Below are 23,418 nucleotides of genomic sequence, written 5' to 3'. Positions count from 1 at the left end.
GGAGGGAGAGGCCACCGGCCCCGGTAAGGTAAACCTGGAAGCAGGAGGGAAGGAAGGTAAAGGAGAGAGAGGAAAATGGAAGGAGGGGAGAAAGCAAGAAGAGGGGAGGGAACGAGCAGTGTGCGGGCTGGTTTCCCAAATCTGGCAGCTCCGCGAGCCGGCGCGGCGCCGAGCGGCGGCAGCTCTGGGCGATTCAAAAGCGCCAGGGACAGCGCGGAGCGCGGCTCCCTGTCTGGCCTCGGCCTCCCGCACTCGCTCCCTGCCACTCGCTCTCCCCCTCTCTCCCTCCCCACCGGCCAGCCAGCCGGGGCGCGCGCTCCCGCGCCCCTCCCCCCTGCTGTCGCCCCCCCCACCTCCCGCGAGCAGGAAACGCGTGGCCCCGCGGAGGGCGACCAGGTGGGGGAGGCCGTGCTGGGGGAGGGAGGACCCATGCAGCCCCGGCGGGTCTACCTAACCAGTGCTGCGGACGCTAGCGACGCTCTGTGGGCCCAGCCTGCTCCCCGGAATCCTAGGATGGGGGTCATTTAGGACCCGGAGACCTACGAAATAACCGGCCTCTGCGAATCTCCCGGGGGCTCCCGAAAGAAATCCTGTTTGGCTTCCTCTGTCTATGCAGCTCCCCTCTCAACTGAAACCACTGGTCCAAGACAGCCACAATCCAGATATACTAGCAAGTCATAAAACTGAACAAAAGCCGACAAACCTTACGGCACCAGGGCTGTAGGGCCCAGACAAATTACGACCGTCTAGGTAATATTTAAATAGATGCCTAAAGTAATTGCAGGGAGCTCGGGCTGGTCCTCATGTTGTAAAAGTGGTGGACGGGATAAAGTGGAAGGTGAAGATAAGAAGTCAAAAAAAGAGGTAAAATTAAAAAGCTTCATTCCACAGCTTTTATTCTTCTATAAGAACATAAACATCGTCTTTTTTTTCCACGCACAGCAGCATTACAATATTAATTTATTCTGATTTAAGATTAGAAGTAAATAGAGCTAGAACTAACATTTATAATAACAATAGAATGCATTTGCATAAAACAAGATTGGCAACTTTTCATAATAATAGACATTTATACAGATTTGTATTTTATAGTTTTTTCTTTTTCTGCACCTACAGGTTTGACCCTTTTATGCATGTAACTTCACAGTATAAAGGAAACCCAACAATGTCTCCCTTCTCTAGTCAATTCCGCTTGCCCCAGCCCTCCTTGGCTTCCATGAATTTTAGAAAGAAAAGAAAAAAGGGGGGAATGGGGGGAAAAAAACCTCCACAAGATAAGAACTGTGGTGTGCTTGTTGTGTGTTACCAGTGGTAACAATTATTTAATGACCAAAAAGACCACTAAATCTGCATGTATAAACAAAACTGCATTTGATTATCTACAGCCAGAAGGACATGGAAATTCAGAGTAAGTGAAATAATTTAGTCCTACAATGCAAGACCTTACACAAACTGGAAGAGAAGTTTCCTTCTCCTGGTCGTTCTTTTCTTCTTTTAAAGCTGGGATATCTTACAAATGAAGGGAAAATTAATCCTCCTGACTTTCTCAATTTTGCCAATCAGCCAAAGTCAAGCCCTTTTGCCAACCTGTGTGTCCATGCCTGCAAGTCCTTCTCTTTGCCAAGGAAGAAAGGAAGAAAGAAAAAAGAAACCCAGGGGCCTGTATCCCCTGATTAAACACAGCCCAGCACTCCAGGCAGCCAAGCTCGGCGGCGGCTCCTTGCACCATTGACCTCAGGCCAGACACCTCAGCTGCCTACAATGGGACCTCCGCCTTTGGCTAGGTTTGCCGGCCCCGCGGGAAACCAGCTCCACCGGGAGGACAGAGGCCATTTCAAGCAGTGGAACCTCGAGACAGCAAACATCCCAGTCACCACTTTACACTTAGGACAATATCTCTCTATATAGAATTTTAGCGCGATATGGCTTTTTCCCCCAGAAAACAACAAATAAACCAGCACCAAGCAAACAAAGAAACAAAAAGTCAGAACAAACCAGCCCTGCACAGATGTAACGGCCAGCGAGATGGCGAGTGTGGGAGGGAGGAATGGGGCTCCGGCACAGGTGCGAGTTCCTGGGCAGAGCCGAAGACAGAGGGAGGAGAACGGCTCTCTGGAAGCGAAAAGAACCGCATTGCCAGGAGCTTCATCAGGAAAAATTAAAGTTGGCTGTGAGCTCCCGGATCCGGTTTTCTCGGTTCATTTTCTTCAGTTTCATCCTGCGGTTCTGAAACCAGATTTTAACTTGTCTGTCCGTGAGGTGGACGCTGCGGCTGATCTCTAGGCGCCGCTCTCGAGTAAGGTACATGTTGAACAGAAACTCCTTCTCCAGCTCCAGCGTCTGGTGCTTGGTGTAGGGGCAGCGCTTCTTCCGGCCGCTCTTTGCAGTGAGCCAGTTGGCTGCGTTTTCGCCTTTGGAATTGCCTGGCATTTAAGAGAATAAAGAGGGGAAGGTTAAATTGAGGCCACGCGGGCTGCACGCAGGGGTGAATTCGGGTCGTCACTACCATCAGAGGGTTGCCCTAAGTCACAAGGAGAGAGTTATGCCCCACTTTAGCTTGCCCAGGGAGAGCAGTTCTTCCAAAAGTCATGTGCAAACTCGAGTGGGCCTCCAATCTTCACCTACTCCCCCAATTTATATTTTCCTCCACTTTTCCCCAAACACCTGTTTTAGCACAAAGCTGCCAGGCGCTTGCAGAAGGAATGGCCTGGGAGGGCAGGCTGTATATCTTGAACTTAACGCCTCTCTTTGCTTCTGGCCCCAAGGCAGACAAGCATTTCCTGCAGCCCCCAGCTTGGGGGCGCGGGGTGCTTACTTGGAAGGCGGGCGGGCAACGTGGCTGTGTCTCACTCCAGCCCCCTGGGTGCCCAAGGCCTGATGAGAGGGAGAAGGGCTTAGCTGGGATATGGGGAAGGCACGAAAAACTGATAGGGGTCAAGGGCCCTGCCTCACGTCTCTCCAGGAGCCAGGGACGTGCAGTATGGGCGATTTTGAGTTCCAGGGGAAGCGAAATGGCCCCTCTCTGATTCTCAGCTCAGGGCCCAGGCGTCCGGGCTGCATTTGCCTTTTCTTCTCCCCGCAACGAGGATTCCCGCCCCTCTAGCAACTTTGAAAAAAGCAAGGGGGATCGTAAACTCGAACTTCGCCGGTTAATGGGCTTATTTATTGGTGCTGGCGGCTGCTTATTTTGGATGCCTTACAAACATCCACGCTATCTGCGGGCGAGCCACTTTCCCTCCCTCCCCCTCCCCCCGCGTGGGCCGCGCCTCGCAGGCTGGGCCCAGACGACGGCTTAGGGTGGTCTGGGGGCACGGAGAAGGGCATGAACAAGAGGGGAACTGCTCGCCGGTGTCCTCGCCCCCAGTCGGCGTGAGCAGAGGGAAGCTCGCAGGACCTCTTGGTGTGGGGCGCTAAGCCGGACATGAATTTTTACTGCGTCCCCACGCCCAAATATTAAAAAGCGAGTTCACAAGGTCAGCCTGCCTGTAGCTCGGGCCAAGGCCGGCCGGCTGCCGTGCGGACTCCTGGCTCTCTCTGCTTCTTCCCTTCTCTGGGTCTGCCTGTCTGCCTGCCCGCCTGACTTCGGCCCTTCAGCGCGCCCTGCTTACCCAGGGAGTCTTTCTCCGGCGAGGTTTTGCTGCTTTCGGAAGGGGCCGGGGAGAGCTCCTCCGCAGCCGAGGACGACGCGTGCGCCTCCTCGTCGCCCTGCGAGCCCCCGCCGCCGCCACCGCAAGCCAGCGTGGGGGGTGGCGGCGAATCGAGGGCTCGCTCCTTCCGGGCTGCATCTGCCGAACCGGAGGCAAGCGCGGGTGGCGGGTCGAAGCCGCGCCCCGGGGGCTGAGCGGGAAACGGGCCGGCGCCGAGCTGCTGCGCGCCGCCGCCGCTGCCGTAGCCCTTGGCGGTGCCATAGGCCTGAGAGAGGCGGAAGTAGCCGGGCACTGGCACCCCGCTGGAGGTGCCCAGGGCGCAGCCGTCGGGCGGCGGGCCCCGCGGGAAGGGGGCCAGCTCGGCAGCAGCGGACGAGCCTTTGGGGCATTTGTCGGCCGAGTCGTAGAGGCAGTAGGAGCTCTCCTCTTTGATGTTCTGCGCGAAAGAGCACGAGGTGGCCTGCGGCGGGGGCTGGGGTGGTTGCGGCGGGGGCGGCGGCTGCTGCTGGGGCTGTGGCGGCGGCGGCCCTTCGGGCGGCTCCATCCGGCACGACCGGGGCGCTTCCAGCCACAGGTCTATAGGCGCGGGCGCGTAGCCGTGCGCCCCGGGACCCAGGCCCCCGCTGCCACCGCCGCCGCCCGGCGACGCCGCCTCATGACGCTTGCCTCCCAGAGCCGGGAAGAGCCCGCAGCTCTGCAGCCCGTAGGGCAGGTCGGCGGCCGACGGCAGGTAGACCCCGCCGTGGGCGTAGTAGCCGCCGCTGCCGCCCCCCGCGCCGCTGCCACCGCCGCCAGCCTCGCCTCTGCCGGAGCTGATGAGCGAGTCGACCAAAAAGGAGTTCGCGGCGGGGCTCTCGGAGCATGACATTGTTGTGGGATAATTTGGCGAAGGGAGCAGATAGCCCTTTCTGGCTGACATTTCTTGTGCAAAACATGCTGAATACGATTAGCAATCCCCCCGCACCGCGGCGGGCGCCCGCAGCCAATCCTGAGCCAGAGTTTCCCGGCGACCACTCCCAGTTTGGTTTCGTAGGCGCGGGGCCGCTCTCCGAGGGCGCCCTCCGAGCCCGCGATTGATATAAATATGTAATCTGTATTGATGGGCCGCGAGACGCACACCCGATACCTCAGCCCAAAGGCCAGGAGCTGCGGGGGCTGCCCCAACGCGGCTGGTGGGGGGCCTGGCCCCTAGGCTCGCCCCGCCCACGCCCGGACGTGCGCCCTCCTTTGCGGTGCGTTCGAAGGGCCCCAGGGCTTCGCGCAGTTAACAAGTGGGGTGTTTATGGTGCGCACCCCGGCCTGACTTGGGTGCTCCCCATTTTAATTTTGGAATCAGGCACCAGACCTCGGTGCACTCTAAACACTAAGGGGGCCTGTTGGGGCCTCAAGCTCTTTCCATTCAGCCCTGGACCTGGAGCTGTCTCCCCAAGGTGGTGGGCTTGGTCCTAAGGTCACCAGGATCCTCAGAGTATCCGAAATCCAGAGCAGACTGGAAGCTGGCAATTGCCACTTCTTTCTTGCATCCCTCACAGAACTTTCCCCCAAATGCCATGCCCCGGCCTCTCAATCTGTCCGGCTCCTCTGCTCCTTCGCCAGTGGGTTGATCCAGTTAGGATCTTTGCATATGGTATGCTCACCTGGCTTGCCTTTTCTGCAGCTCCTGTCGGTGAATCTTGGTGGGCTGGCACGAGTGACGGGTCGAGGCGACTGACACCTTTGGCTGAAAGACTCCCCCACCCTTACTCCAACGCCAGGTCCAAGCACCCCACAAGCCACATCACCCTGGCAGCGTCCAGGCTCATACACCTTTGGGGGAAGTGAAAGAAACATTCATCTTCAGGTCTTTGGTTTACCCGGAGGCGAAGACCTGGAGGGGGAAACTTGAATGGGGGGGGGGGGGCAGCCAACGAACACCTCTGCCACACAATTCTTTAACTCTCCCTTTAGCCTTGGCATTCGCACGCTGCTACGACAAGAACCAGTGTCACCACACTCCTGCCTCTCCGTCCCCTCCCCTCTTCCCCCCTCCCCTCCAAACCCACGGCTGGGGCAGCCCTCACTCCCGCGGTGTGCGCATTTTAACGAGGCCCGCGGTGAGGAAATCCGTTCCCTGTGAGGCCTGGCTGGGCTCGTGGCCCAGTTAAAGGCGCCTTCGGAGGCCAGGCCCTTTGCTCAACAGACACCGGGGCCTCCTTGCCTGGCCATAGGGACCGCGCTCTTAGTCAACTGGAAACGGCAGGCCCAGGGCGCTAGCCCCCAAGTGTGGGCCTCATACATGTCTCAGGAAATGCGACCTTTTCCGGCCGGATCCAGGGAGCCCAGGAGGTCGCTGCCTTGCCCCCGGCCTAGAGGCTAGAGGTCTCCAGGATGCCCCAGGCCTGCCCGCTCCGCCGGCTCTGGCCCCTGCAGAGGGCTTGAGTGGAGCTGCTGAACGCCGGGATCCCAGGAAGCAGACCGCTCAGGCCTCTGCGGGCGCCGGCGGGGAAAGACCCTTGCATCCCGGGTGATTTGCCAGACACTTGGCCTTGTTCCTCCCAATATGAACCCAGTCGGAGGAGGAAGCCTAGCCTGAGAGGACCCAGACAGAGCGTATGGAAGAGCTGGCGGCAGAGCCCTGGCGCAGGCTTCTGAAATGCAAGCAAGCAGTTGCGGTCTCTGCCGGCAGCCGCTGCTCGGCGCGCAGCACCCGGAGGACTGCGCCACCGCTTGCGCTGCGCTCCAGCCACTTCTACCTCTGCGCCCCGCGGTGACTGGCTCTGCGGACTGGGCCTCTGGGGTGGAGCAGAGAGGGATAGAGAGAGAAAGAGAGTACAGGAGGAAAGAAAGAAGAGGGAGAGAAAAGCGAGAGGTAAAAACGGGGAGAGAGATCATGAGAGAGCCAGCTCTCTCCAATCCGACAGGGTCTTGAGGCTGCAGTAGCGGCGCAGCCGAATCAAGTGAGGGGTCTATGTGGAGAGATCAGAAACTGTCCTTCACTCTCCATTTCGCTCAAACGCACAAGGCCAAGGCAAATTTTAATCGACCTAGGCCCACGAGGTCAACGAACTTGAGTACCAAAAACTTCAGAGCACGCAACCTAGGACCCTTCCCCAATGGACTTGGTCCTTACCCAGCCTGTCAGGGAGTGAAACTGACTGGGACTGTTGTACTCAGCAGTGCTAAGGGGGCTTTGCCCCTCAGCACTGTCCATGCCTCTCAGGAAATCTGTGCCCAGTGGGAAGTAGGTTCCCAGTACAGGAGAGCGTCCCTTGAGGAGAATCAGCCCCAGCAGGCCAGTGGGCCAGGACTTGGTGCCTTTTCAGACAGAATGCAGAAACCAGCTTCCGAGGCCACAGGCTGGGAAGGGCCAGTGGCCACAGGAGAGAATGCTTGAGATGGTTTTTTAAAAGGCTAAAAAAATAAAGTGAAAGACAATGATCTAAATGAGCCAAACCCGTCTTTCTTAACCTTTTTGGAAGTTAAGGCCCCCCCTTGGTAAATCTAAGGCCGCGTTCTGATTCTTATTCTGCGAAAGATGCACATCTGTACATTCCCACAATTTGACCCATTATTTTCAGGGAGTTCATAGACCCCTTAAAGCCTTTTCCTTGGACTCTCCAGAATGTTCCAGGACTCTCCGGGAATTCAGCAGCCCTGCCAGTTTGACTGGTAAGACAAGCCAGGTACCCTGCTGTAGGCAGCTCAGGCCCCATCTAGTTAGAGCTCTGTGGGATGGCCAAATGGGCTTCTAGGCTGAATGGGATCCAAGAGCATGCACACTCCAACCAAGGTTACAAATATCAGTTTGGTACCACATCTGCTATGAGAAGGCCACCCCAGCTGCGGAGTAGAGGAGGTGGAAGGCCCGCTGTGGGTTCACAGACCATGGCATTGGCACTTGGGTCTTCACAGACCTTTGGGAAGAGTGGGATATTTCTCTCCAGTGTCTTTTCTCCCCCTTCTAATAAACCAAACGAGATGTTGAGTTTGTGCTGTTTCTTGCTTTGAAAAAGAAAAGAAAAAAGAATATGTAAGCCTGTGTGGGATCCCCTCTCTGGCCCAAGACTGCAACGGAGCTCCATTGCTGAGCCGATAGCGGGTGGAGAGCCTGTGGATGTGCCTGGGACGCAGACTGGCCTGTCCCGCTGGTTCGGACAAGAAAATATTCACACAGAAAGAACTCAAGTAAAATGCCTACTGCCTTCTCAGTCGGAGCTCCCAGCATCCCCGACCGCCCCCAAGGCTCCACACTCCCCAGACTAACACCGACGTGTTAGCTTCCTCAATAAAATATTCCATTTATCGATCATCTCAGCTTTCCTGGGGTTCCCCACCCCCAAGAGATTAAGAAAAGCAATTCAATTGCAGCATGGGTTGGCTTCTGGACACTCTCTCTCCCTCTCGCCCATTTGCCTTCTTTTTCTCTCTTTCACCCTCTTTCCCAGCTGCCGAGTTTCTCTCTTGGCGGTCAGAATGCCTTTGACCTAAAACTCTCTGGTATCTGCTCACTTCCACCAGGCCTATGCAGCTACCAGGGCCCACATTTTATTTAGGAGTAAATATTGCTCATTTCTACCTGATTAGTTACACTCCCTTTGACTTTGGAGCCGAAGTAAATGCCAGGCTGGTGAAATAAGCCCTTTGGCGAGGATTACCATGCAGTTCACCAGACAGAGGACTCCTTCTCCTGAGTGGGCCCTTGCAAACCATGAGAAATAATAAACTGTTATTACCCAAAAAATTCTTATTAAAAATACCGGGTACTGAGATTGAGATAGCCAGTAAACAATTTGTACCTGTAGGTCGCTCTCACTGCTTTCTGGGCTCAGAATTATCTAATCGGCTGTGGAGTTGAGATGCAGCCCCAGAGAAGAAAAATAAATGCTGTTTCCACATATCCAGCTTTAACAAAAATTCTGGCTTTTTCGATTCATGCATTTATTGCATAGTTAAAATTTTGGGGGGTGAGAAATGACCTTCTTCTCCTGTTCATCTCTAGGAGTGTCAACATTTTCAGGGATACAATATTTGATGTGTCTGCTTAGAATCGATCAGGTGCAATGTATCCCTAAACAACCTGCTTCAATTTTTTTTTCTAAATCCAACCACTGATCTGGACCGTCTCTCCTGATAGGGGGAGTGTTGGGGCCTTTTCCTACACCCCTCACATACACCCCTCAATTGCAATATCCTTAGTTTTGTCCATCATAAACTGCCTCTGGCCTTGAAACTAGGGGCAGCTTTGGGATTTTAGGGAAGGCTCAGGCTGCAGAGATCACCATGTGGGCACCCACTCCTTGCTTTATTCTGGCAGAGTTTAGGAGATCGTACTCAACAAAGACTAGTGACTGTGATCTGCAAAATTATCCCCGCACACACAGGCAGCATCTACTTTCTCTGAGATCCCCCCCGCCCCGCACTCACCCATGCACAGTATATTTGTGAAAAGAAAAATAACAATTTCAAGAAACTAATGAAAACATACTGGAATAAAAAATTTAAAACTAGTGAAAAAGGGAATTTGAATCTGGCCTGCAAGATGTAAGTGATATGATTATTTTAAACTTGTTTTATGACAACTCTGATGGAGAAACTGATCAGAGTTTATCCTCAGGGACAGCCTTGGAAAATGTATAGGTATTTACCAATACAATTTTTGCACGTTTGCAAAATGTACAAAAGATCTCATTTTTACATCTAAGAAATTGCTGCAAAACTCCAGCCAGGTTTAGAGCAGTACATTCCAAATAAGCAACATAGACTTTCTGGCAGCCTCAAAAATATAATGCGACTTTTCCAAATTGACCTTTTTCGGAACAAAGGTTACCCCCAATCTGTTGGGCAAACCTAGAGATCTGCACCTAGTAGGAAACCATCTACCTCCCTGACTTCTGCCCCAGGGAACAGAAGCGCCACAGCAGCCACGGTCGCTGACCACCTCATTGTTTCGAGTAGAAACTCAGTTCTCCCCAATCCCGCCATTTCCTTCCCTCCCCCCACCCCCTTTTTTTTTTTTTACCACCACAATCCTGTATCCCAGCACAGCCGGGATCCTTTTGCTTGGATGATCCCCATCCCTGGTTCATCCCACTCTGAATATTTCTACGATCTAAAGATCGCCTTAGGTGAAATGCTGGCACCTAGAGTTAAAATCGTCAACTTTTCCACTGAGGCCGCCCCCTGCTTTCCAACCTTAGGGAGCAATGGGAGAAGGGGGGTGGGGTGGGCTGAGCTCCTATAGCGTCACCCCCGAGCTCACAAGCCCAGCCACTTTCCCCAGCCCTGCTCAGACACCGGCCCCACTCCCGCCCCAGCCAGATTGCAATTGCTTAAACTTGTGGCCTCTTACCTTGACACATTTCCGAAATCACTGCCAAGGGAAAGCTGGCTTCTCCGCGCCGCGACGCCTGCGAGGCCTAGAGAAGTCGCGTTGCTTTAAATTACAACACCAACCACTTCTTGAAGGTGAGCCCCCCTTTTTTTGATACGAAGGAGAGAGGGACAAGTGAAATAATGTAACGTGCTGCTCTTAGTATCAGAAGCGAACAAAGGCCAAGAATCGCGCTGGGGTTCCCGGCTCCCCGGCGGCTTTGACATTGATCGAACGTGCGCCATCTCGTGGCGGCTGAGCGCCTAGGCTGGGCCCGAACTCCAGCCCGGAGCCGGGAGAGGAGAGTAGGCTCAAGGCAGACAAGAGGGAGAGAATGTGCCCAGCCCGCTGCTAAAGAGATCTCATTTTTACATCTAAGAAATTGCTGCAAAATCCCAGCCGGGTTTATAGCGGCGCATTCCAAATATGCAAATTGGCCGGCCCCGGACGGGTTTACGACCACATTGTCACAGCCATCGGAGGATGGGCTTTTATAGGGCTCAGAAATCAAACCCTTGCCCGCTCGCCGCCCGCCCTCGAACAGCCCTCCTGGCTAGACTCTCTCTAGCAACTTGTGAGACTTTGGTTAATCTTTAACCGTCCCAAAGGAAATCTTTCCTTAAATCCTGGACTTCCCTGCCCACTCCCTCCCTGCCCCCCCAGGAGAGTCCTTGTTCACCTCTGTGTGTCTATCAACCTAGACATTCATCTCGGGGTTTGTCCCATTCCCCTCTGAGCTTGATTTCCCCAGCCGGGCCTGTTAGACAAACACACAAACAAATAAACAAAGCGGGGATCTGGATCTGGAGCCTCTCTCCAAATTCCATCCTCTTTGCTGCTCTGGTCCTGCCTGGGTGGCTAGGGAGAGAGTGGGATGGGATGGGATGGGGTGGGGGTGGGATGGGGTGGGGGTGGGGTGGGCAACAAAAGGCTCTGGCCTTTCGCCCTGCCCCTCAAGGTTATGGGTGATGTCCAAATTTAAGGCAGAAGTTCAAAGGCAGGAAACAAAGAGGAAACCATCATCTTTCTTTCCCCAAAGGGAAAAGGCAGCCTCAGCTGGGAGGTGGGGAGAAAGTGCCCTTAGAGGCTCCTGAGAGTCTGCTCTTTGTACCCAGACCAGTCTCCCTCTTGCTGAAGGGCTCCCCAGGGCACCCTAGAGTGCTTCCACTTCAGGCCTCCTAGTCTTGAGGTGAGTGAGCCCAGCCTGGGATCAGACCCATTGGCCACCTCAAGTCCCAGAGCTTTCTTCCAGGGCTGGGGTCAGTTTGAGAGGATGAAGCCCCATATTCCAGGCCCTGAGATACTCCATTCCTGGGACCCCACTTCCCCAAAGGACCTGGCCATTCACCTTGGCTTCTTAAACCTGGCTTCTAATGGAGTTAAATCCTGTCACCGTCCCACACCCTCAGGGGCCTAGTAACTTGCCCCTTTCCTAAGGGGGTGGGGGGGTGGGGACACAGACATTTGGCAGTAAAAGGCGAGCAGGGAGAGGAATGTCACACCAGGACCCAGTACTCAAGTTTCCACAGTCTTTATTTTCCTTGTGCCCTGTCGCCTGTATACATGCTGCGACATACGCGGTGGTTGAGAACAGAGGACAGGCCAATAGTCCCATTACAAACAGAGCCACCAGACACTTCTTAATACAGGGAAGTGGAGGAGATTTAATGGGAGGGTGCCTCCCTTTCTCAGCTGAGGTCCTCAGACCCTGGCGGGCAGAACCACCTCAGGGCATCTCCCTAATACTTTTCAAATATTGCAGAAATTAAAAAGACCATTCCAGACACCCTTCCCATCCCCTCCAATACCCCAAAGGCAATCAACTAATGGCAAAAAAAAAAAAAAAAGTATCCAAACAAAATAGGTTATAGTTCCTTTATTTACAAGTCTTTTGAACACCATCCCTGTATGAAGCGTACATTCAAATATTCTTAGCAGTGAGTGAGTTTAACCATGGAACACTGTAAACAGATAGAGCCTTTAAATATCTTCTTCATCAGCTTCTTCCCCCTCTACATTGCGGCGTCTTTTAACATTTGCTTTGGTTCTTGCAGGGAAATATATATATATATAATATAATATTTATCTTTTAAAATATTTCCAAATCACTCTCGAGCTCTTGGAAGGTCGCCGGAAGCTTCCAAGCTCAGTTCTGGGGTGGTGAAGGGCAGAGTGCGGCGTGGGAACTGGGTGCTTGGGGGAACTCAAGCCCCTCTTAGCTGGGGACCGATGGCCAGGCCTGCTGCTCCGCTGAGCAAATCCAAGCTTGAATTAAGTGTGGGGTAGGCTTTGCCAAGCTGCTGCACTCCACAGGCATTTCCTGCAGGGATCTTGGGGCCAGCGGCCTGGGTGCAGCCTGTCGGCTTTTTGATGTTTTCCACCTCAGGGAATGGTCTGCTCTGCCACCAGGCTTTAGGCCCAAGTGGCAGGCCAGGATGAAGACCGTCATCAGCAGGAAAAACCAGGTGGGCTGCAGAAGGCGACTGCTAGAAGCTCAGGCCTAGGACAGTGCGGTGAGTGGCTAGGAGGGGTGGAGAGCCACTGATGCCACCTGGAATAGTAGATTATTTTTCCCTCAAGGATCAGCAGCCCTCTCCCACTTCACATTCACCTTGTAGTCCAGTCATCTTTCACATTGGCTTTGGAAAGGTGCCCCAATCTGAACATCTAGGAATCCTCCCACTTCCTTCTGCTCCTGTTCCCAAACTGAATTGGGTTTGGAGAGCTTGATGCAGGGGTTCTGGAGGTGGGTAGGCTCCATGTGGAGGGTCCTGGGTAGGGGTTGTTCTCCAGGGGGCCTGGCAGGGAGCCCAGTCCCTGATGGAGACCACACCCAGCCTGAAGCTCTGCAGTCCTCAAGCATGAACCACCAGGGGCCCCAAACCCTTCATTCCCATTGATGCACAACTCTCCGAATCCAATTATTGTTAGAAATCTTAGCCACCGATGCCCAGGAGAGTCCCGGGCGGCCTCCTTCCGGGCTACCTCAGTGTAGCCTCCTCTCTCTTGCACATCTCCTTTCTTGAAAAGTCACCGTGTGCCTTGACCTTGTCAAGGGCAAAATCTGCATATAATCTCATGTGTATGAAGCCCCCCACCCAGTTCCAGCTGGCTGGAGCCTTAGAGGAGTGGGTTGGCCGAGTAGTACTGTAAACGGTCTCTGTTAATTTTTTTTTCCTTCATTCTCCTGTTCTGAAACCAGATTTTGACTTGACGGTCGGTGAGGTTGAGCATGCGAGACAGCTGCAGGCGCTTCTCTTTGTTGATATACACACTGAAGAAGAACTCCCGCTCCAGCTCCCGGATCTGGTATTTGGTGTAGGGGCAGCGCTTTTTTCGGGTTCTTTGGCCACCTGTGAAGGGAGAAAGAGGTAGGGAGTGAGCCAGGTGTGAGGGCTGCGATCCATCGCAGAGCCCCAAGTGGAGGAAAAGGGCTGGCCCAAGCCCCATCACGGTCCCCCCCGACCCCAAGTCCCTGCCTTCAGGCTCCTACTGCCGGCTGGGGAGAGGCTGCGGGCGGAGGCTCAGCTTCAGATAAAAGCCGGCTCCGTAGATAGGCCCCCAGGGAAGCTGCTTACTCTGCCCCAGAGCAGAAAGGAGGGCTCCTCACTGCAACAGGAGAGTTTGTGCGCGGAAACCGCTTTCAAAGCAGGGAGTGGGGGTTGCCGGCCGCCTCGAGCCCGGCCAGACTAAACAAACAGCCGCTCGCGGACATTTCACCTTCCAGCACCTGGGCGGCCGGTTCCCGAGGCAGTAAAGGTCGCCCCAACCCCAGTCTTTCCTGGCTGTGGCGGGACTCGGCCCTCGCTAACATCTGGGGCAGCTGCCGGGATTTTGTCAGCCTGAGTCCTGGCCACCAGCTCCTGCCGCCCCGGCTAGCCTCCTAGCTTACGAGAGGTGGGGAGGTGGCTGCGGAAGCCCCCTATCCTGGGCCTTCCCTGAGGACCAAGGCCACAGAACCATCCTTGTCCCCCGGCGGGGCAGGGGTGCTGTTCCAGATAGGGTGGAGGAGAGAGGAGCTTCCCAGAGCTGCGGGGAAGGCTTGACTTGCTCCCCTTTCAATAAAACTCCATCAGAAGTAAAGAGAAAACCCGCTTTTGACAGATTGAATAACAATGGTAACATGCAGTCGGACAGAAGGCAGCACGTAATTGCCAACGCACCAGAGGAAAATGGCTTCCTTTGGACAAAAAGGCCAACTTTGGGTTAATTTGTTTCTTTTAATATATTGCTCGAGCGAAGCGGGCTATTTTATCTGTTAAACACGCTCCTAGCGCCATCGTTAAACAGCGATGCCTTTGAATCCCGACCGGACTGGAGTCCCGGCGCAACACATGGCTTTTATAAAAATCTCCGGATTACCTCGCTATCAAAGGCTTTCGAGCCCTTGCAGGGGGAATTTACAGGCGCCCACCTCCGGCTCCCCAGCCCTGAGCTGGCCCCAAGCGGGGTCGAGCTGCTGGGCTTGGGAGCTGAGAAGGGAAAAAAGGGGAAAAGGGAGTTGGGGGTTTTTTTGGTTGGTTGTTTTTTTTTTTTTGTTTTTGTTTTTTTTTTGCAGGCATGCCTTGGCCGGTGGGTATTTCACGGCCAATTTCAGCACTCGCCACGTGATCCCGCCTTTTATAACAAAGTTTTGTTGGGGGAAACCTAAAGGCCCTTCATAAACCTTATATGCTTATAAAACAGCATATAAAAATTTAACAGCGGTGCTGCGCTAGATTTCCAACTCCCCTTTCATAAAGCGAAGGGCGCTGCCTTTATACGTACTGGAGCCGCCGGCCTTGTCCTCAGTGTGGCCGGAAGACGACTCGGGGCTGCTGCTGCTCTCGGGGCGCCGCCGCCGCTCCTTTTCCTCCGCAGCCGCCGCCGCCGCCTCCCGGCAGCCGCCGGCGCCGCTGTCCGAACTTGAAGTTGCCGGCGTGCCCGTGGCCGCTGCCGCTGCCGCCGCCGCCGCCGCCGCGGAGGTCGCCGCGGCCGCCGGGGGCCCCTTCTCGGCGCTCTTGTCCCCGGGGTAGTCGGAGGAGGCGAGGTTTTCCGGGGTGCCGTAGGCCGTCTCGAAAAACTGGTCGAAAGCCTGTGGCAGGACGCCGTTTCTGCCCACGGTGCTATAGAAATTGGACGAGACGGCGGGGGTGGGGTGGTGGTAGACGTTGGCCGAGCTCTTGGCCAGCACGTCGCCAGGCACGCCGGCCGCGCTGGGCGCCTGCAGGCAGTCTCTGTGCACGAGCTCCTCCGCGGAGTAGCAGTGGGCCAGATTGCCGCGGGGGTGCCATTTAGTGGCGGGCTCAATGGCGTATTCTCTGAAGGTCACTTCGCGCACGGGTTGGACCTGGGGCAGGTTGGAAGAGTAGGAGTATGTCACTGGGCGCGAAGACGGGGTCTGGGGCAGAAAAGAAGGGAGGCTGGAGAAATCTGGACCCGAGACGTAGTAAGTACAACTTGGCAAATACATGTTAGAGGAGCAGGGACCACGCTCATCAAAATCCATCATTGGGCTACCTTGGGCTCTCCGCAGTAGCCGAGCTTAACATGATTCTCCACTGCAGCTGCCTCTTTGAAGCGGATCCGTGAAGTAGAAATTTGGAGACGTAAGCTGACGTGGAAATCTATCCCCATCCTTAGCAGGGAGGTGCTGGTCATGTGACCCGATGTTGAAATTGACAAGCTGCGAGCTAGTCCGGGCCTTTTTTTTTCCCCCTTTCCTTTTTTTTTTTTTTTTTTATCCCCCTCCCTCCCCGGCTTCCTTTCTTTGTAGCCACCTCAGGGGAAGCAACAGATCGTCACTCGGTGTTCTCACCGAAAGCACGTAATCGCCGGTGTAACTCATGTTGGCTGGGGGGCCTCCCGGCGCGCGGCGAGGCTGGGTGCTACCCAGTGCCAACTGCTTGTGCTCAGCTGCACGGTCCTGGCCCTCGAGTGCGCCGAGGGCGGTGAGAGAGCTCAACTCCTGCCACCCACCACTCCCCGGGTGAGGGATGCCACAGGCTGGGGGTGGCCGGGTGGGAACTCGTCGCTGCGTGGCCCGTGCGTGGTCTTGGAATCTATTCGCCTGGAGGCTCGCGTTCGCACCTCCTTCTTCGCTGTCCCCTTCCCACAGGCTTGCTCTGGGAACTACCTCTGCCTCCAACCCTGACCGGACCCCTTTCGGGGCCAGATTTCGCAGCCGTGGATGTGCCTGCCTCTTGGCTTGCCCGATTTGCACGGTGACTTGATTACACGCTCGCATTCATGGTCACTTCCGAAGCGCTTTAGTGCCTTCCGTCCCTAAACCGCCAACAACCAGGGCGGCTTCCCCCGCGGTTTGTCAGGGATCCGCAGGTCCCGGAAGGGCCTTCGTCTCACCCGGGATCCACCTCCCTTTCATTCTCCCTGCCGGCCTCCTCACCCCACGCCGTCCTTGGAGAAATCCACTTCTCCTCGCTGTCTGCTGGGGTTCGGAGTGACACCGCAGAGCCAGAGGAGCGGGGGGCTGCGCCGCTGCGCACTGCTCCGCCTGCCCGCCCGCCGGGTCTTCTGGAGCTGAGGACTCTGGAAACCATGCAGTTGAGGCGAGCCTTGGGCTGTTTTAGAGGCGCTGACATCCGAGGAGACTTCTCCTGGGTATGCTGCACCTTCCGGGAGCCCACAGCTGAGCTCCAGAGCTGTAGGGAGAGTGGGGGCAGTGAGCAGGGGGCGAGGGCCAGGGAGCCGCGGCTGAGAAAGGGGTAACACGTCTCCTTTCCTCTGCAAAGCTTGAGAGCCAGGGATGTGCAGGGCAGGAACTCAGAAGGCTCGGAGCCTTTCCTTTTACTCATTCCACAGAAGGGACACCATGCCAAAGAAAAGATGTCTTTCTGAAACTCCCAGCACCTTGGGTGAAAAGAATGCTTTGAAAAGGCTAGGTTTGAGCTAGAGACAGAGGCCATAGCGGCTAGTGTGTCTAGCTTTCTCGGGAAGAGGAAAGAAAAAAAAATTGAGATGGTGAAAAATGCTTGCCATCCTGCAAGGCTGGATGAACAATGTTTGAGAGAAGAAGAGGAGGGCATAGAGCAGGCAGGCAGGGAAAGGAGCTGGGAGGGGCCCAGCTCTGAGGCCTCCCCACACCTATCTTCTTGGAGGGAACTGGATATCGCTGAAGGAAAGTTGAAAAATGAAAAAGGATAACCTTTTCCCTTTCCCCATCCAGGAAATAGCTGAAGGTATTTATATATCTCGGGGAGATTTAGAGTATAAACTCTAAGATCTTTGGTATTTAAGTGTCAACATCGATTTATTTATTTATTGCTGAGCTGACTGTAACTGACTCAATAACAAATCTAATCATGTATTGCACTGGAAAAGAAATATTCTCATTATGTATTCTCCAAATGATGGCCCACCACTGCATTTGAATACCTGCTGTAAACATCAATAATATCGAGTAATTACTCTGTAGTGGAGTAAACTCATTTATTAGCATTTATGTTTATGTGGCTCCTATCCCCTCCTTTACAAGGGCTGCATATCACAAATCAAACTACTCGGACACATTGGCTTAATGAACTCTTTATTCAGGATTTGCTGCAAGAACTTCCATGCAAGAACTTCCATGCCCCTTGAATCCCTGAGAGCTGAACTTGAAATTATTTGTGCATCTTCAGCTTGACATATTTGTCCACTGTGGCTTGTGCAGAGGGCAGTATCAGTGGGAAGGTCTGGTGGGAAGGAAGGTCATTTGGGAAGGGTAGCCTGAGACCTCCTAAAGCTGGGAATCACAGTTACAGGATTACCCTGTCGCGAAAAAACTTCTATTTCCAGCGGCGACCAACAAGGCAAAATATTTATTTCTCCACAGCATCTCTTTCTTGAAGACTGAATATAAAGGGAGAAGGAGAGGTTTGCAAACAGCAGTATTTAAGTCATTCCCTGGCTGATTTTGTCTCTCTCAAACTCTCTCCCAGCAGCCCACCCAGTCCCCGCCACCCCGGACCCTCGAACAAAAGGAACGCTTGAGGGGTTTCAGTGACTTTGCCATAACAAAGGCGCCACCATTGCGGGGCTTGCCCCGCCCCTGGGTGAAGGCAAACAAATTCTTGCACTTGTATTAGGGCTTTTAAGACTATAATTGAACCCGGGGGCGTCTAGGAGAACTGAAAACAATTCTAGACAGACCTGGGGTTTTATAGCAGTGTTGGCAGTCAACTTCAGCTTGTGCCTGAGCAGACCGGCTGCGGTGGCCCGCCAGCGGGGGACGCCAGGCTACCTACCCTAGCTGCACGCAGCCCCTTTCCCAATTAGATCGGTTTTGCCTTTGATGCCAGGGAAGGGGGTTCACCGCAGAAAGGTTGGTATAGGGATGTGTGCTGTTCCGCAGAACCAGTGCCTCCCATGTTCTTGAGAGCCATGCCGGGAGGGTGCTGGTCGGTCTGGATCCCATGGGTGTCTGCAGGAGACAAAGGCGAATTCCTGAGGAAAGCCTGGGGCAGAGGAAGGCGTTCTGGGAGTGGCTGGCAGGGCAATTCGGCTGAACTGAAGCGGGGTGCCAGGAGGGTCTTGCAGACTGGAAGGGGGTAAGTGGGGGCGCTGCCGTGAAGATGGATGAGGATAAAGGCTTCTGATGCCAGAAGAAGGAAAACTGCCTCGAGCAGCGAGCAGCGAATGCTTTTAGTTCCCCAGCAGGGACAGGAGGCGGGTGCTCAGATCCCCAGTGCTGTGCACTGTTCCCAGCTTTGCCTGCTTCTGCCCCTCTTGCCTGGAATATACTGGCAGTGTGAATATTTTGGGGAAGGGCTATTCGGAGGTGGGCGCAGCTCTGAGGATCAGACCAAATCTTGGAGAGGCAGGGGAGGCAGAGCTCCAGGTCCTTGACTCTGCTCTGAGCCTAATTGACTCTTCTGCTTTGCAGGAGGCCCAACAGCCAAGATGAGCCCACTCGGCTCAAGAGAACACCCGATGGAGGCTAAAGCCACCCTGGAAGGCCAAGTGCGAGTTGAATTTTTTGAAGAGTCCAAGGTGGGCATGACTGTGACATTGGCCCTGGAGACTGGTTTCCCATGAGTTGTTCTTTCTCAGGAGCTCCACAGTGCGGGGCCATCTCCAGAAAACAGTCTTCAGTGTGTATTTCCTTTTATCATCAACCCAGAGCCCCACGGCAGCTAATGCAAGAGGCCAAAAATGTTTTGGAGGAAGAAAAACAAAGGCAGGAAGTGGCGACGGCTTGACGGTGCGTGTGTGTCTGAGGAGAAGGGAGGGAGCCATTTCAATCTCTTCTTGTTTTTCCAAACTTCAAGGTCTAGGCAGCCCTCACAGGGCCGGCCCGACGCTCCCCGCGCAGCATTTGGAGATGGCCACCCGGAGAGGAGAAGGCTGGCGCCCGAGCCAGCCTTGTCAGGCGGAAACGGCTAACGAGGCGATTTGCTCAGCAAAGCAGACCAATCCTTTCCAAACTTCGTTTGATTTGGCCCTAAAAGTGGGGGGTTGGGGGATTCTGCAATGCCTCCCGGACCCTCCTCGGTGGGCAGGCTGAGCGCTCCTTGGAGGGGACTCCTGAGCCCTGCACTCCACGCACCTTCCCAGGCGGGATATGGGAATAAAGTGTGTCCAGGTGCCTCTGCCCAGCACTGCTGCTTCCCCTTCTTCTTGCAGCCGAGGGGTATGGGCAGCAGCCGGAGGGTGCCTGCTGGCAGAGCCCAGGCTGGGTAGCCTTGGCACAGTCAGTGCGCACGAGGGCAAAGTGAGCCTCTTCACCGGGGTTGTCGTGCTGGGGTGGGGGGGTGGGGCGGAGGGGGGGCGTTTCCAGCATAGTCATTCAAGGGACAGGAACAGAAAGGACCGTCGCTTGATAGGCAGCCTAATACCCACTCACTCTGAGGACAGAGCTGGGGACAGGGAGCACTTCCAGACTTCGGGGTTCCCAATCCCAACTGGCCCTGCTGCTAGGCTGCCCTCTTCTCTCTTTGGGGCTGGCTTGGACTCTGCCAGCGGCTCATTGTCCCAGAATTTGAAAATCTGAAGTCCCCAGTGCCTGCACTTGCAGCCCTTTGACTGCTCAGTGCACAACCCTTCATGTAAATGCCAACATCTGGCTGCCCACTCACTGTTTCCTCCCTGGCCGTCAGTCTCCATCTCCCTGTGACTCCTGCTTACCAGTCTCCTGTCTCTTTCCAGCCAAGTCTCCCCTTCTGGGGCCTCCTGCCTCTTCTGATACCTCCCCTGAGCTGAGCAAGAGCTGAGGTGCCACTGGAGGGCACTCAGTTCGGAAAGCATAGAGAAAGGAGGCTGGTTAGGTTCCTGACTCTCACCCAGTTCAGGCCTCCACCCAGGGGCTGAACTGGACCTGTCACTTCCTTCTTCTGAATACTCCATTCCAAGGCCCCACCAGGTTCTTTTTCTCTCCCTCAGTCTCTCATCAACAATCCCTCTTTCTCTTCTTGGGACTCAGCTCCTGCTTTTCTAGGTGTGGCAATCTGGGATGGCAGCTGGCCTGGGAGAAGTAAGGCCCACCGCACAGACAAATATTCACTCCCACAGATCTACAGTTGTTTATCTGTGGATAATATAGGGCACTACATTTTTTGCTTTTTCTTGGTGGTCTGAGCCCCTATCTTCCTCTGTCGCTAAATGCCACACCTGTTTCATACAAAAGACCATTTCGACCCCTGTAATCATAATGTACACAGGTGCAAGAGCCAGCTGGAGGACCCAGGGTGGAAATGGCTATGAAGCCTTTCATGGGATTGAAGGCCAGGCCTCCATTTAGGGGCTTTCTCTTTGCAAGTGGGAGATATCCTGGAGGTACATCTGTCCTCCATGGCAAGCCTGGGAGATGGGTTGTCTGGGCAGCCCAGGAGATCTCCTAGAACTTATTCTTAGGAAATGGTCTATTGGCAGATCATGGCCAACTTACCACATTTCCAGGCACTGTCTGGAGGAGGCACTGAGGCTTCGATGAAATATCAAGAGACCCCCTTCTATCACTACTAGGTGGAGGCAGGGGTTAGTTTATCTCCCTGGCTTGGAGAGGCACCTGTCCCACCCACAAGTTCCTCCTCCCTTCCCTAAAGCATGGGAACAGGTAATGCCTTGAACTTGACCTCATGGTTGGTTCTTATCTGACTCACAGGTTCAATCTCCAAGGCCCCTAAACATCTGAAGTCCACATTCTTCCCCTGGCCCCTGAGAGGTGGGGCACAGGGTTTAGCAGAGGGTCTCAGACACCAAAGCAATCTGGTTATTATTTAGTTTAGTGTGTCCCAAAGTGATGGGAGAAAGAGGGTTACTTCCTTTGAGAAGAACTATTTTTATTGTTGTGGACTCATTAAAGAAGATTTTCGCCCTACTGAGTGGGAACAGATGGGGGTGGGGGTTGAAGAGCAAAGCCCTGGTTCTCAGTGTCTGTCTTCCATTCTCCCTATAACTTCGGTCCAAACGGGTTTCCCCAGACAAGCGTGTCTATAGTAAAGAGGACAAAAGACACCAGCCCAACCAGAAGGCGAGCTCTGGTCCTTAGGGTCTTGGTCTCCACAGCTGTGGCTAACAGGAAGCTCCCATACCCCAAGCCTCAGCTGCCACCTAGGGCAGTCCCCCAGGCTCCGCCGGTTCTACTCAGCGTGGTGGATTCATGGCTCACATTCCAGGCTGGAGAAGAGCAGCCCCTGCCTAGTCAAACCCTGCCCTAGGAATCTCCCCAATGTGCCCTGACACGCAGTTCTGTGATAGTACCTGTCCATGGACAGTCCTTCTGCCTACTGTCCCCTCAAGACCCTGCTCCACCGATGCAGCCCTAGGGATAAAGCCCGGCTTTTCTGTATTCTGTGAAAAAAAGACAATATGCTTTGCAGGCCTCTTTGATGCACCTGGAGCAATAAGCTCAGCGGCAGACGGGGTTTAAAGGATTGATCATTAGGCCTGATGCGGTGACCTGCTGCAATCAAGCCATGGGCAGAGGGAAGGGGCCTCTACCCCTCCACAGCACAGTGAGGGGGTTCTTGGGGTCTGGGAGGCAGGGATTTTTACCTTTGGCAGAATGCAACTCACTTCTTGGCCCATATCTTAGGCAGGATAAGAAGAGCATCAAAGTTCTCACCAAAGGCCTGCCACGCACTCAGGGAGTGGACCTGGACTCAGGGACCTTAAGAGAGGCTCCCAGCAGGTTCCTTGCTTCCCTTTCCTATTCCATGCCCAGCTGGCCCAGCTGCCCCTGCCAGTTCCCTTGTTTCTACCGGAGCTCAGAACTCAGTTCCAGCCGCTCTTCTGAGTTTGAAGGCGCTACCTCTCACCCCGGCTAGGCCTCCGCGGGCTCAGCTCTTCCAGGACTCGACGGGGACGTAGCCTGGGCCACCCCTGGCTGCAGGAATTCCTCTTCAATACGGCTGGGGGCGAAGAATTTGGTAACCAAGAAATAACTGCCTCCAGTCCGCGTTCCCAGGGTTATCAGAACCTGCTTGCAGCCGGCCAATAGTGTGTCCTGCGCCTTCCCGCGGCGACCGGCCCTGACCAGGGAGACAGCCATGGCGCGGAGGACTTGACCTTTGCGGCGCGAGAAGATGGCGTTCTTTGAGCTGTCGGGAGGGGGATTCTGCTGTTTCCAACCTCTCCCACCCAACAGCAGCCCGGACCACCCACGCATGCCACTCACCCCCATTCCCCCCGTCCATTTTGTGCAGTGTCCGCAGACCCGCAGCCGGAACAAAGCTCCCAGCAGTGGTCTCACCATTGCCTTTGCGAGCTCTTGTCCCTAACTCCCCTGGACCAAAAGGCTCAGAGCTTAAGCCAAGCGTCTAAGTCCGTCCCCCGCCCCCGCCCCCGCCCGCGCCCTCGCCCTCTTCTCTCACTTAACCCCAGCCGCCCTCAGCCAGAACCAGGGTACTACTCTGGGTGCCAGCCGGGCCCCTGCCCGTGCCAACGTCCCGTGTGCCGGGTCCTGGCCTCGGGCTGCGGGCGGCGCCGGGCCTACAGCCGAGCCGAGCGTGGCCGAGGCGCGGGGCGCAGCGAGGCCGAGCCTGCTTTCCAGCCCGGGCGGAGACCCGGGGGCTGCGCGGGGCGCCGGGATTCGGCCGCCCGCGTCCGCAGCATGGCCGTGCATGCCCAGCTCGCTCTCCGCTCCCTCGGATCTCACCCCACACGTCAGGCCGGGGCTCAAAAGGCGGAAGTATTTGGTAGAGAAAAACACGGTTTCTTTTCAGCCCGTCTCAGAACCCCTTTTAGAGAAAATGCTCCTGTCAAGTTTTATTTCCCGTTGCAAACCACCTTCCATGCTGCCAAGAATTAAGACCGGGAGAGATTAAATACCCGATTATTCTCTTGGGGAGGGGCGGGGCGGAGAAGGGACACCCGCACAAAACATTCGTTTGAGTCGGCTTGTCCTCATCAAATAACGCCTGGAGAGGCCCGCGAAGGCCCGTGCGGGCGGCGGTGACGTCAGCCTGCAGCTCCGCGGCTAGGCGAGGCGCGGGGGCCGGCCCT

The 23,418-nt window shown here is 55.1% G+C and overlaps 2 protein-coding genes and 1 long non-coding RNA gene across 3 annotated transcripts; 1 reads left to right on the top strand and 2 right to left on the bottom strand.

Annotated features, from left to right (window-relative positions):
- Positions 1 to 879: 879 nt before the first annotated feature.
- HOXA10 (homeobox A10) lies at positions 880 to 4,566 on the bottom strand. The gene is made up of 2 exons (XM_057731435.1): positions 3,609 to 4,566; positions 880 to 2,423 (listed from the first exon to the last, which is right to left on the bottom strand). The coding sequence occupies exons 1-2, from the start codon at positions 4,564 to 4,566 to the stop codon at positions 2,149 to 2,151; spliced, it is 1,233 nt and encodes a 410-aa protein (XP_057587418.1). The 3' UTR covers positions 880 to 2,148.
- An 8,550-nt stretch (positions 4,567 to 13,116) lies between these two features.
- HOXA11 (homeobox A11) lies at positions 13,117 to 15,549 on the bottom strand. Its single transcript, XM_057732967.1, has 2 exons — positions 14,764 to 15,549; positions 13,117 to 13,349 (listed from the first exon to the last, which is right to left on the bottom strand). Exons 1-2 carry the CDS (start codon positions 15,485 to 15,487, stop codon positions 13,117 to 13,119), a joined length of 957 nt encoding a protein of 318 aa, XP_057588950.1. The 5' UTR covers positions 15,488 to 15,549.
- A 990-nt stretch (positions 15,550 to 16,539) lies between these two features.
- Positions 16,540 to 19,574, top strand: LOC130852703 (uncharacterized). The gene is made up of 3 exons (XR_009053434.1): positions 16,540 to 16,596; positions 16,983 to 17,174; positions 18,860 to 19,574. It is a non-coding gene; the product is annotated as an uncharacterized LOC130852703 (long non-coding RNA).
- Positions 19,575 to 23,418: the final 3,844 nt, after the last annotated feature.

The sequence above is a fragment of the Hippopotamus amphibius genome, chromosome 4 (assembly GCF_030028045.1).
Source record: "Hippopotamus amphibius kiboko isolate mHipAmp2 chromosome 4, mHipAmp2.hap2, whole genome shotgun sequence".
Classification (NCBI taxonomy): domain Eukaryota; kingdom Metazoa; phylum Chordata; class Mammalia; order Artiodactyla; family Hippopotamidae; genus Hippopotamus; species Hippopotamus amphibius.
The sequence above is the reverse complement of the archived record's forward strand: the minus strand, read 5'-3'. Positions and strand labels throughout refer to the sequence as shown.

What these genes read in the sequence shown, in the direction of transcription:
- HOXA10 (XM_057731435.1), bottom strand. Translation starts at nt 4,566, where the DNA reads ATGTCAGCCAGAAAGGGCTATCTGCTCCCTTCGCCAAATTATCCCACA. An exon ending in GCCGGAGAAAGACTCCCTGG is followed by an intron (nt 2,424 to 3,608) that starts GTAAGCAGGGCG and finishes CTTAAATGCCAG; the next exon opens with GCAATTCCAAAGGCGAAAAC.
- HOXA11 (XM_057732967.1), bottom strand. Translation starts at nt 15,487, where the DNA reads ATGATGGATTTTGATGAGCGTGGTCCCTGCTCCTCTAACATGTATTTG. An exon ending in GGACAAGGCCGGCGGCTCCA is followed by an intron (nt 13,350 to 14,763) that starts GTACGTATAAAG and finishes CTCCCTTCACAG; the next exon opens with GTGGCCAAAGAACCCGAAAA.